Raw genomic sequence first — 13,578 nt, 5'->3', positions numbered from 1 at the left:
GATGTATAAATGTTTGATTTGAGCGCCACAGTGTGTGGTGACCACAGAGCTGGCACAGTTAACGTCTGAATGCACACGGCTCGAGCAGAGCCCCGGTTTGTCTGGCAACACAAGCCGAACTCGGCTCAACTTTTTGTCTCTCTCCCCGTGTGTCCTGTCTCTACAACGTCTGCTGGCAGTGAAGGCTGACAAAGCCTCCAGCAACATAACAGCACACTGTGTCGGCCATTTGAATACATAATGAAGATTAGTTTGTCACACAGCCGAGTGATTTTAGTTCAGTATTACAGCTTTAAGTTCATTTCTATTTGGGTTTTCTTTTTTGGGTCTAATTTTCTGATTTCATCTCATTAAACGTTGATGTTTTCTGGTTTCTTTCCTCCTACGTGACACTTAACTGAATCTCTTTGAGGTGTGGACATCATCTTTGGAAGACACTCATCAACACTTTTCAGCAATTTGTGAAATTAAGAGACAAACAGTTAATTGATTTATGGAGAAAATAGTCAACAGGAATCATTGCACATGAGTTGAAACCCTGATCAAGACAGAGGAAAAGTCTCATAATTGACCCCCAGGATTAGAGCAGAGGAGGGAGACCAGAAACCTAAACCTGAACACTGTCACACAAAAAATTTCAAGTGAAACTTTCTTCTTCTTCTTCTTCTCAGAGGTCCGACTTTAAGTCTCTCTCTTCACATGTTTTCTTGTCTTTCTCTGCCGTCAGTTAAGGCAGACATGGACAAAAAGCACCAACGGAAAACGCCTCTCCAGCGGCACGATCACACTGAGGAGGTCATGTGACCCCCTAACAGGAACAATGTTGTTCTCCTGTTGTCGCCGTGTTCTCCATGTCAACACTACAACTGTTCAATCAGGTTCCATTTGAGGTCATCGATTACGTTTTTCGAGGGTCGGGGGATGTCAGCTTGTTAATGCTGCTATTGTCGGGTTTCTTTCCTCCTATGTTACAGTAAACTGAATATTTTCGGGGATGTGGACAAGTCATGACATTGAGGACGTCAGGTTGAGCTTTGGGAGACAACCACCGACTTTTTTCACAGACAGGAAAACATGTTTACAGAAACAACTCTAGCCCGTAACTCGATGGTAGTCAGCTTCTTCCCAGTGAGTGACGAGTGACTGGGTGTTTAGAAACGATGCTGTAGTGCAGAAATGTATTTATAAAAATGAACAAAGAGCCGCTCAGACGGCAGCAGTGACAGCGAGCCCTCTGCCGATCGATAGTGTCGTGTGTCAGCTGAGATAAAAATAAGCCCTTCTCGCTGCTCGGCCAATCAGAGCGGCTGCTGGGAGCAGGGAGGGATGGGATTACACCTGCAGGAACTGAACGTGGGTGTGTGTGTGTGTGTGTATGAACACAATATACAGCTGTGTGGTGAGTGTGTGTGGGAGGAGGCAAAGAGAGACAGTGAGAGACAGAGGGCTCTACGCAGAGGGAATACTGTCTGTCAGCACGGCTTTACTGTAAATTATTCAAAAGCTTTTCACAAAGAGGGAGTCGCATATTGGATTATGGGCCAAGCCGGCACTGAAGACGGGAAATAAAAGAGACAAAACGTGTCTGAAATGAACCGTTTCATACAACTTTAAGTCCCTCATGCTGTCTTTTTCCTCCAGTAAAAATGGAAAGCCCACTCACCGTCATCAGCTGCTGTTTGAGTTTCTGGATCTCCGTCAGGTTCAGCTCACTGAAGAGGTCCGCTGTTGACGCCCCCTCAGCTTTACGACCCGACGCCCGGTACTCTCCGTTGGACCTGGACCCCGACCCGGCTGCTGTCCCTGCTGCAGTCCCACCCTGCAGGTGACCGTTACACCTGACAGGACAACGAGAGAGAGGAGAGAGAGTCTTTAAATCCCGGAGATCCACAGGACTGAGGGAGATTTAGAAACACGGTACAGTGAGAGCAAACTCTTCAAATAATAGAATCCGATCTTTGACAATGCAGTGCTTTAACTAAAACATGATTCGAGTGTCCACTAGAGTCTGTCTCCTGCAGTGAGTCAGTCCCCATAGAGCCCCATGTTAAAATGTCTAACTTTACAGCTGCAGTTCCTCCAGTGTCCACTAGAGTCTGTCTCCTGCAGTGAGTCAGTCCCCATAGAGCCCCATGTTAAAATGTCTAACTTTACAGCTGCAGTTCCTCCAGTGTCCACTAGAGGCTGTCTCATAAACCTCACGTATCTTTCCACATTGTTTCCTGTGTGTTTAAGTCACCTGCTTGGCTCCTCTGTGTTGGGGGACATCAGAGTAGTCGGGGTGGCGTTGCCGCTGGGCGGGGCGGAGGTGAAGGTCAGGTGGGCGCTGCCGGTGAAGGCTACATCACACATGCTGAGGTGGTGCACGAGCTCCCTGCGCAGGTGGTTCTTCTGCTCGCGCTCGCTCTTCAGAGACTCCAGCGACTCCTCCAGCTGACCGTCTGATATGTCCTTCAGCCGCAGAGCGTCCTGCAGCTGGCTGTTCAGGACCTCCATCTCCTCCTCAAGGACCTTTATCTCATGTTTCAGGCCTTCATACTCCACCTAAACCAGCGATTGATGGGTTAATATCTGGATTAGGTATAAAACTGTAACCTTAAAAGTATAAAGTAAAGTTAATGATGGTGTGAGTGCGCAGGTTAAAGCTCCAGGAGAGCTCAGCCTGAGTGTAACTTCTTTGTTTGTCATCATCACTTCCTGCAGATTTTCACATTAAAGTTTCCTGACAGTAGATCGGTTCGCACACCGACCATCAGAACTAACTTTGGGACATGTGGTTGACTTAGTAAAGCTAAAATATGCCGACGTTTAGACAGACTAAACCACGTGCAACAACACAAATCTCCTCAGATGGGGGCGGTGGGTGGTGGTCTTTGTTCTGTAACAGTTTTGTTAAAGCCTCTGTCTCTTAGCTTGGAACCAGCGTAGGAGGTGAGAGGTGACTGAAGCTCCATCCTTCCTGATACAAACAAACAGCGATGCATAAACAAACACATTTCTCCAAAAGGCAGAGACTGAAAATACACTCTGTGTTTATATATTGTGTGTTTATGTTTTCCTCGTCTTCTTTTGCAGTCGCTGAAACTTTTCAGTTTTTCAAAAAAAAAAAAATATTTTGATAAGAATAAATTATTCTTAACTTTTGTGTCTTTAACTGTCTTTAATGGCGGGCTGCCGGGCAGGATTGATTGACAGGTGAGAAATGTAAACACAGACACAGACAGTGGACAGACACAGCTTTGTAAGCATCGTCTCTGAAGAGTAATGAACTTTTTCAATTGTTTCTTTTTGCTGCAGCCGAGCAGCGAGTCCACCATGTAGCTCGTGCACTTTCCTGCAGTTTCTACAAGTCAGTGTTTTGGTTGCTTTTCCAACGAGCCACGCTGCAGGAGATGCTGTCAGTGTGAATCACCTGGTTCTGTTTGAGCGTGGACACCAGCTTCTGCAGCGAGATGTTCTCCTCCTCCAGCTCCGTGTAGTCCTGGAGGAGCCGAGCTTCTCGAAACTTGTACTCCCGGATCTCCTCTCGCATGCGACTCCTCTGCAGCTCCAACATCTCGTTGCCCTGCTGAGACAGAGCAGGGACACAGAGCTGGAGACGCACGCTGCTTACTGTACAACACGGATAACTCAAGAAAGACACGAGAAGTAACTGTGTGCTCAGCTGAACTCATGTGGTAACGCTCTTTCTACTTCTCATATGATATCCCTCACACCTCCCCCTGTTCATATCTCTCTGTACACCTGTACACCTCCTTCAGTACACCTCCCTCTGTACACCTCCCTCTGTACACCTCCTTCTGTACACCTCCCTCTGTACACCTGTACACTTCTCTCTGTACACCTCCCTCTGTACACCTGTACACCTCCCTCTGTACACCTCCCTCTGTACACCTCCCTCTGTACACCTCCCTCTGTACACCTGTACACTTCCCTCTGTACACCTCCTTCTGTACACCTCCCTCTGTACACCTCCTTCTGTACACCTCCCTCTGTACACCTCCTTCTGTACACCTACTTCTGTACACCTCCCTCTGTACACCTCCCTCTGTACACCTGTACACTTCTCTCTGTACACCTCCCTCTGTACACCTCCCTCTGTACACCTCCCTCTGTACACCTGTACACTTCTCTCTGTACACCTCCCTCTGTACACCTCCCTCTGTACACCTCCTTCTGTACACCTCCCTCTGTACACCTCCTTCTGTACACCTCCTTCTGTACACTTCCCTCTGTACACCTCCTTCTGTACACCTCCTTCTGTACACCTCTCTCTGTACACCTCTCTCTGTACACCTCCCTCTGTACACCTCCCTCTGTACACCTGTACACTTCTCTCAGTACACCTCCCTCTGTACACCTCCCTCTGTACACCTCCCTCAGTACACCTCAGAACAGTTCCTCCTTGAGTACAGTACCTCCCTGAGCTCCTGCAGCAGCCCGCTCAGGTGTTCGTTGTCGGTCTGGCAGTTGGCTGCGGTGGCCCGGCTGTGCTTCAGCTCTCTCTGCAGCTCCAGCAGCCGGCCCATGTAGTACGCCTCCTTACTGGCTGACTCCTGCAGCAGCGTCTCCTCGTTGGTCTCTCCATCCTCTGCCACCTTACGCTGGGTGGAGTAGGCCTGGCCGAATGCCTGCAGCAGACAGAGACAACAGAGGAGGATTTCACATATTTCTGTCGGAGAATGACCTGAACAATAAATTCTGCTGGAGAGAAGATGCTGCGTTGAGTTCAGATTGTGAAGAAGAGCTAATGTCCACTTTCTTTGGTCCTAAAAGGAAACATCACAACATTGTTGACAAGCATGCATGACCTACAGTCACAGTGCAATGTTTACGACATATTCAAGATGGTGGAAAAGTGTCAGAATCAGACACTATGGCCGTTAATGTCTTTATATCAATGAACGGATTTACAGTTTAAAGAAAGAGTAGAAAAGAAGCAGAAAAGAGTACGAATCTGCTTTGTAACGTGCACACAGATTGAACCAGGGGCGTAATTTAAATATCACCGCCGCCCAGCTCTTTATTTTTCCCCAACAATATTTCCTGCTGCGTTCACATACAGCTCACCCGTCTTCACGAGGACATTTGACTTGGTGGCTGGCAGGAAATGATCAGATCAAGTCCTGATGAAAAACATCTCTGTTTCTAAAGCTCACATGGAAAAGGAGTTTTTTTTTGTTTTTTTTTAATGTGTGCAAGGTGTTTTAGATGTCTAAAGTAGTTATCATGTATGTTCTTATGTTGCCTGAATTTCCTGTTGTGATGCACATGTTGACTGATATCACTGACTTTGTTTCTTAAGCTTTCCAAGGCAGGAAAACATTTGAGCCGCTAACACAAGTTCTAGGAAGAAAATCATTCCTTCTGCGTCCGACACGAGCCTCTAAATAAACACTGTGAAATGTGACTTCTGCTAAAAATGAACGACCTTAGTTCCTGATTTAGGAGGAATATCTGCTTCACTGTTTCACTTATCAGCTCTGATGGTTAAAAGTATTCAGACTGTGTCATTGTTTTCAAGGCACGTCTCCAACTTTCAAATCAATAAGACTTCCTGTGATTTAAGAGGCAGGGAGAGGATCTGTGGGAAACTCTCTCTCCCTTCGCTCTTTTCAATCCCTCCATCTTCTTTCATGTGTTATTTCAGAGAGAAACTCCAGTCGATGTTGGATTTGTTCTTGTAGTCTTGCGGGCAGGATGCACACTGTACATCTTCCCACAGGAGCAGAGTGTAAGTACAGTTAAACACAGTCAGCTGGGACCTGCACGCGCACACACACACACACACACCTGAGTCAGTGATGCGTTTCAGGCCGCACACATGTTGGACTGAGTTAACGTGAGAGATTAATGAGCCGCCACTGAAAACACCAACAACACAGTGTGACTTCTACACCGACAAACAGAATGTAGTCTCATACAGATGACTTTGTTTCAAGCCTGGAAGTTTTAAGGAAGAATGTGCGACATGTTACACATAACTATATCATAAAATATATCAGAAATCAAGTCTATCCTGTGTAAATGTGTCTCTGACAGTCATGACTGTCTACAGTGAGTGAGAAGCTCGAGTCCCGCTGGCTGTGTTGTTGTTAGAGCCGTGTTTACATGGACCGGACGGCCGGCTCCTCCCCTTGAGTATAAAAGCTGTTTTAGTCAAGAACGAGAGAGAAGAAGAACATACTCACTGATTATTTAGATGTTAGTAAGAGTTTTTAGATCACGGTCATTCTTATGTGCAATGTGAAGCTACGAGCTAACTAAAGAGCGCTAACATTAGCATGCTAACACAACAATGCAGGACACAGGTGATTGCAGCTCGAGCAAAGGACAATTTTGTCTGCAGCTTGCTCTTAATGGTGCTTAATTTGGGTGCGTTCTAATTCATAACTGCTCCGAGCGAATGCGAGTGAAGGGGGGTTGGACGTGTGCCACATGAGCCTGTGCTTCAGAATAGCGGTGTTGTAGCCAAACAGCAGTTTGTTTAGGTTTAGTGCCAGTGCTGAAGGGTGACAGCTACTGGATCAAAAAGTCCCACATACTTCCTTTAAAGTCAATGTTCTGGAAGGACATTTCTGAATTTCCCTCAAAGTGTCTGAAACCTTGATTGTGATATTTTGTAGTTTTTTGCAGTATAAGTATTGTGGAAAGCAAAATGTATGTGCATTTAATTTCCCTCTATAAGTATTTTGCTAATGCTAAGAAGTCGCACCGGAAAGTCGCTCAGTTGGGTGCAGTAAGGGTTAAAAATGTCAGCTGTTCTGGTTGTAAAGCTGCACAGAGCAGTGAAGGAATACAAACTTATCAAACAGACTCTTAAGGTGACATAGGTGTGCCATCATGCTCAATATATAATAACTTAACGTAACAGGAAGTAGATGTACTTCACAGCTCGTGTGCTAAAAATGATCAACACACTTCTCGGGCTAAGATGGAAAGACTGTAAAATGGAAAATCATCCAACAGGAAACATTTTCAACCTCAGCAGAAGATGGAATGGATCATATATGAGACAAAATATTGATTTGACCCGTGAACCTCCTCTGTAACGTCTTATAGCCATGAGGCCTGTGCTGTGCAGGTAATGAGCCACGCTGGCCCATTAAAGCCATTACTCTGACACAGCACGCACAGAATAAATGTCCACACCTTCATAACATCCATCTGCCTCACAGGACAATAACCTCGGGCTGCAACGCACCGTTAAAGTGAAATATGACACTCACATATATATAGGATATCACAGGATGCAGCTACACACACCTGCTTTGTTCTTTGTAAATGAAATCCAGACATTATTCTCCGTGTAAAGAAACACTCTCTCTTCCTTGGAGACGTTTATGGTCCCTGCTCCGGGTAATCTGTAAATGGAGGTGAAGGCTGCAAAGAGCCTCCTGCATCCATACAACATGAAACCTCCTTCTGCTGAATGAAAACCACAAGGTAAAGGTATGTTGGAGAAATTCAAGGATGAGTCTGCAGAGGGCGCTAAACGGCTCATTCTGCAACCTCTTACATAGACTCTCTTCTCCCAGCACTGGAGAGCAGCCCTCCACTGGCAGCCCTGCAGCGTTCTGCCCATGCACTGTAAATATTTGTTGATGTTGCCTGAGTGACGTCACCCGGCTGTTCCTGCAGGGGGCGCTGGAGGCCCATCGATGGCGGTCACCATGCTGGAAATGCTGTCTCCCCCTCTACACCGAAATGTGTGTTACTTGACAATTCCTCTAGAGGGAGCTCCACATAAATCCAGCTCCACACGGCATAAAACACAGAAGTAGAGATGATCTGTCGCCGGCTATTTCATCACGCATTATTTTGATATGCAACAGCAATGACACATGATAGTGCGGGTAGTTGATATATTTACTTTTCTTCAAACCTTTCCGCCATTGTTATTGCAGTTCTCCGGTTTCTCTGATGTTGCTTCCGGTCTCATCACCATACAACTCTACACTGCCCCTAGTGGTTATATATATATATGCGTATTGCATATCGCAGACACGTAGCTTTAATTTCTGAGGAGGTGCACAACCAACGCTCCAAACCATCGCGGGATAAGAAGGCTGATGTCATGTGGTTGTTTACGCCTAGTTAAAAGTGAGTAAACTCTTGGGCTTAAGAGACCAGATATAGGGGGAGGAGTCAGGGCGGGGCTACCTGTGATTGACCAGTCCTTCAACTAACGAGTAGCTAGATAACATAGTTAACACACACAAAAAAAAATGTCCCCATGTTAATCTGCATTAGTTTCTTTGTAGCATAAGCTAATGGAATAATTTATTCATACGATATTGCTGACTTTGATTTTGGAGAATACATTTCATTTTGCTCTACAGAGTACCTTCAATGACCAAATCAGAGGACGAATGAAACCTCATTAAATCCCCACAAAAGTTACTCGAATATTAAATTTCTTATCGGGATCAGAGAGTGTTTGAAAGAGGCCCGGCGTGTCTGATTCAAAGGTCGCTCCTCGTCTCAGCCGGGATAAATAACGGCAGCTCTTTATTGTCTCCAGTGAGTCAGCAGAGTTGTTGGAGAGCAGACAGACTGATGGGCGGAGAGATTCAGACTCAGAGCTTCTCTCAACGCTCATAAACTCAAACCAGACGCCTTATCATCTGAGAGAAACAACAACGAACAACCTGAGAATGGGCATGACACAGAGATAACCAGGCCACACAAACAAACAAGGAAACGAGTGCATACCCTATAATTTCTCACTGCAGAGACGGGATCTCAAAGGAGCCAATCACAGCCTCTGAAGCTCTGTCATCGACTCTGTGTCTTTTTCATCACAGGAAGCTGTTTGACGAGGACAGCAGATTGTTCCTGATATTTCTAAAGGTGCAGAAACTGACCGGTTATTTAGTTGGTGAGATGGTTATTAAGTCTTTAAGGCGCACATTTTTAGTAACTTTTTCATAAAAGTAATACGGACCCCCCTAGTTTGGGCACCAAGGAGAAAAGGTTTGGAATCATGGTCTAGACCAATACAGCTAGAATTATGCTAAAACTAAAAACACTAAAAATGAACCGACAGGTGAAAACGTTGGCATGATTGTAGTCCAGGAGTCTAGGACAGCATACTAGAGGGAAATTCTTTAGCCCCGAGCTGGATGAAGGTCAACGTTTAAACGAGCGAGGCGATCTCCGCTTAAAAAAAGTTGGAGGTGATTTCTCCGATGTGCCACTTGTCTCCTCTGTCGCTCTGAGACCGCTGTCCTACTTCTCTGACACACTGCCTGACTGCCAACTGTGACTTCATCCTGTCTCGGACCCGACCAATTAGACGCAGAGAGAGAGAGAGAGAGAGAGAGAGAGAGAGAGAGAGGACATGCTGACCTCAGAGGACACAAAAGACAACAAATGTGATAAAAGGATTAATCTGACTCATTCATAACCACAAAAACACGACTAAGTCTCCCATTTTCTTTATCTCTGTCCCGCCCGTCTGTCTCTCGTTAATCTCTCCTTCCTGTCCGTCTCCTCTCGTGTCTTCACTCGCCGCTCTGCCAGCATACTAATGAAACGGGACTGAGCGTTTAGCCATAAAGCCGTCGCCGGCTGAGTGACGCTGTGGGGAGACATCACAGCAGGTTTATGGAGCAGAAACTAAAGTCTGGGTTTATTAAACCTGCTCCTGCCAAATGTGTGATTGTGAACAATCTGCACAAACATCATCCAGAGATCATCTCGCTATAAGATAATAAACTCTCCTGAAGAAGAAGAAGAAGAAGAAGAAGTCTGCACACAGACATTTAGGGAACAAGCTTCGGATAATGTGCTGAACTGTAATTTAGCTCGCTCCCTGCTGTGACTGTGAGCAGCAGCCTGGTGCATCCTGCAGCTCCTCTCTCTAATTGAATCCGTGTGATTGGAGTCAGCAGACTCTCAGTCTGACCCAGAGTCACACAAAGGAAGCTGGTTTGTTGATATCTGTTGCCCCGGCGTCCCAATGATCTCATTCACATTCCTGCCCTCTCACCATCTCCTGCTGGTTTTTGCACTCTCACGCTCTCGGCTGCATCAGGTTGGCATCCTGCAGACAGGAAATCAGACAGTGTCTCTGTGCAAGCGAGCCGACTTCACATGAATATGCTGATGTAATTTGTTCCTCTTGCATGAGATTGAACAGTATATTGTGGCGCTGCGTGATTCATTCCTCTGCATATCTGTCCTTTAACTTTCCCACAACTGAATTCAATAACTAAGTCCAAGTGAGCTCAGGAAGCAGCCGAAGTGTCGTTAGGTGAGTTAGCTTTCTGGTCGGGGGGGGGGATAGGTGGAAGGGGTGCCTCACTACAGGTCACTCCCAAGTATAGGTTCGCAAAGCATCATGGGTATTATGAAGACTAGAAAACAGATAGAAGGTCTGTTTCTATCCTTCAGTCTGCTGAGTCATTTCTCTCCAAAACCTCCAGCATGACGTCTGATCAGATCGATAAACAACGCAAGGATGAATATCAGTGTGTGTGATCAGTGTGGGTGTGTGTGTGTGTGTGTGTGTGTTAGACCTCCTGCTTTGTTTGCCTATATCATGAATCAAGGTCAGTTCACTGCCAATTATTCTGCAGTAGATACAACACACACACATTATTATTTTAAGCCTCCATGCAGGGAGTCTGTTCTAAAAGACAGCAGGCGTTCTCTGACATTTACACTTCTGTCTGTCATCTGAACACAGTCACACACAGTAACAAACGACCTCCATGGTTTGCTTTCAGTCAAAAAAAAGTCAGAGAGAGTTCACATCAGCTGCTTCCTATGAACAGCTGTTCAGAAAGACGTAAACGTTGATTTCTTGCGGTTTGGGTGAACGGACCCCACACGTCAGCTCTCTTCACACACCTGTCAGGTCTGAACCGCGCCTGATGACATCATAGTTTATATCTTACACTCGGTAATTTATCACCTGTGCCAGATCTAATCCTGCATGCAGATGTTCAGATGATTCTTGCTGCAGATATCTGCTACGTGATGTTGGACACTTGTTCTCAGTTTTATGGAAATAACACAAATTTAATTTCAGTTTTAGGATGGATTTCTGTCCCTGAACTTTCTACTTCTTGTTTATTCCAGTGTTGAAATGCAGAATTATGGCCTTTTTTTTTTTTTTTACATAGTAGAGGATCTTTCTCTCCATCCTCGCTCTCTCTTTCTCTCCACATTAGTTTCTTTTTATCTGTGTGAACAGCCTGAAGACGTAGGGATCGATATAAAGCCTGCAGCCGTGGGAGAAAAACGTCCTCTTTAATCCAAGACCAAGACACAGAAGCAGACAAAGGCGGCAGCAGAGAGGAGGAGAGCCAAGGAAGGACGGAGAGAGAAAAGGACAAAATGTTCCTGTTAACAAAAAGGGAAGAGGAGCGAAGAAGGCGAGCTTAAAGGAAGGAGAGAAGGAGAGAAGGAGAGATGGAGGGAGTGAAACGAGGGGAGGGGGAGGAGATCAGAAAGACGACAGGGAGGAGAGATAATCACATTTGATGCTCTTTCATAGCACTCCCTGTCACAGATCCTTTGTTTTACGCCCATCCAATCTTTTCATCTCTCTAATGATCACACCATCACTCCTCCTCCTCCTCCCCCTTCCTCAGACTCCGCCTTCATCCATCAAACAAACACACACGAAGAAGAAGAAGAAGCTAGCTATCTGTGAATTTAAAGATCCTTGAGAAAATAATAATCAAAGCAACAATACCTTGAAAACTGATGTGTTGTTTGAACAAACTGTGTCACTGCCAGCTGATCTCAAACACAACGTGACCTCCAGATTCCTCCGTTTGAAAGGACGAGCTGAACATTCTGCAGACGCAGAACTTCATGCAGTACTTTACAATTCATTTAGCAGACGCTTTTATCCAAAGTGAGGAACATCAGATAGTAAATAAGAACACGAGCAACAATCTAGAGAGGAGGAGACAACGACAGGAAGTACAAACAAACAGCTTCAAGTCTGATCGGACACACAGGTGCTGACAGGAAGTGACCAGAAGCAGAGCACAACATGGACAGCTGTTCTTGAGAGTTCAAATCAGCATCAAAGCCATCCTAAATATCTTCATCATGAAGGTCGTAGGTGTTCATAAAGAGCCGGGTCTTTAGCTTTTTCTTAAAGGTGCAAAGGGACTCTGCAGATCGAATGGCGTTCGGTAGATCGTTCCGCCACCGGGGGGCGACAGAGGAGAAGAGTCTAGTTAGAGACCTAAGGTCGCACTCACACTCGGCCCAGTTGTCCCGTACCGTGCTGAAGCACTACGACCCTCCCCCTCCCCATTCCCCGGCTGGCCTGCACTCACACTGCACCAGGACTAACTGGGCCTGACCGGTTACCTTTCATACATCCGGACATCAGACAACAACAAAGAGAACATGTCAGCTACTTTACTGACTTTGTTTGTTATTGTGAGTCATGTTAGTCAGAAACAGACAGAAAACTCCAGGGTTTCTCCTGAATGAAGGCGGTCCACGTTGTGTACCCGTACCCGCTTGTGCATGAACTGTACCGTGCTGAAGCTCACCTCTTCTGAGCGTGCCAAGGAAGTGTACCGGTCTTGAGCACGGATCAGAGGACTCACACTAGTCAAACAAACTGGACTTTAGGGGTGAAGCGTGCCCGGGCACGGTACGGATTGTCTAGTAAGAGTGCGCCCTGTTTGTCGGGTTTCAGCATAAACACTCTGGTCAGTATGAGGAGCATCATCAGCGTGTGTTTTTAGGAACAGTCGTGCATACGACGTGAAGCAAGACGAGGATTAAATCTCCCTGACAGATGTTTGTAACTGTATCATCATTTACCGTAGTCTAAACTGTTGGTGATCGACTGACAAGCACATCGCTGGAGATCTCGGCAACTGACCAAGTATGATTAACCTGTTATCAAAAACCCAACAAATGATGGAAAAAAAGTTTTAAAACGGATTGAAACTTTATAAAGTGTTTAAGAGAAGTTTAAGATTATTTCATATTTGTGCATCTCTTCTGTATCTCTTAAAACATAAAGTCCCACAAAGGAAATCCTAAAAGATGTAGGTCTTTGTTTGGGAACCATCATGAATTCATCATGACCTCATCGTTCATGAATAATTCACCACGCCCTCTCTGCTCTGACTGTGTGTGTGTGTGTGTGTGCACATTCAGACATGCTTCTTTCAGACATCCAGTCTGCTCTTAAGTGCCTCTGAGTGTTTGCGTCACATTCAGAACCGTCAGAGAGTCGAGGAGGGACCCCGGGTAACTTCACCGGGTGAAGCTGCAGGAGGACGCAACACAACCGAAACACAACGCAACACAATCTGCAGCATCAACACAACCTAAAGATAAACCTCCATCACAGTGCCGTGGTGGTGTTGGATGCTGATGGGAGTCAGTGTCCAGTGACAACAGCAGGAGGGAGGAGGCGTCTGATTGGCCGAGTGACGTCACAGAGGAGTAACAGAGCGTCCCGAGGGGGGGTCGCTCGGTCTCCGTCTGTTTTTAGCCCTCGGCGGCTGCTCTGATGCATTTTTCATCTCCTCCCGCTGCAGACTCACACACACAGTGCCAGTCTGAAAAGCGGATCAACGATGAACC

At 46.0% G+C, this 13,578-nt stretch overlaps 1 protein-coding gene across 11 annotated transcripts in view; it reads right to left on the bottom strand.

Moving 5' to 3' along the window:
- LOC132956473 (protein bicaudal D homolog 1-like) overlaps nt 1-13,578 on the bottom strand; it is a 36,918-nt gene that overhangs the window by 16,326 nt on the left and 7,014 nt on the right. For 8 of the 11 annotated variants that reach the window (XM_061029950.1, XM_061029952.1, XM_061029955.1 and 5 more), the window contains exons 2-5: nt 4,419-4,631; nt 3,413-3,568; nt 2,240-2,544; nt 1,664-1,838 (exon numbers count right to left, since the gene is read on the bottom strand). In XM_061029950.1, the coding sequence (XP_060885933.1) occupies nt 1,664-1,838; nt 2,240-2,544; nt 3,413-3,568; nt 4,419-4,631 (849 nt within the window). The remainder of the gene's footprint in view (nt 1-1,663; nt 1,839-2,239; nt 2,545-3,412; nt 3,569-4,418; nt 4,632-13,578) is intronic. The other 3 variants (XM_061029951.1, XM_061029953.1, XM_061029961.1) reach the window with 1 other exon arrangement.

The sequence above is a fragment of the Labrus mixtus genome, chromosome 22 (assembly GCF_963584025.1).
Source record: "Labrus mixtus chromosome 22, fLabMix1.1, whole genome shotgun sequence".
Lineage (NCBI taxonomy): Eukaryota > Metazoa > Chordata > Actinopteri > Labriformes > Labridae > Labrus > Labrus mixtus.
The sequence above is the reverse complement of the archived record's forward strand: the minus strand, read 5'-3'. Positions and strand labels throughout refer to the sequence as shown.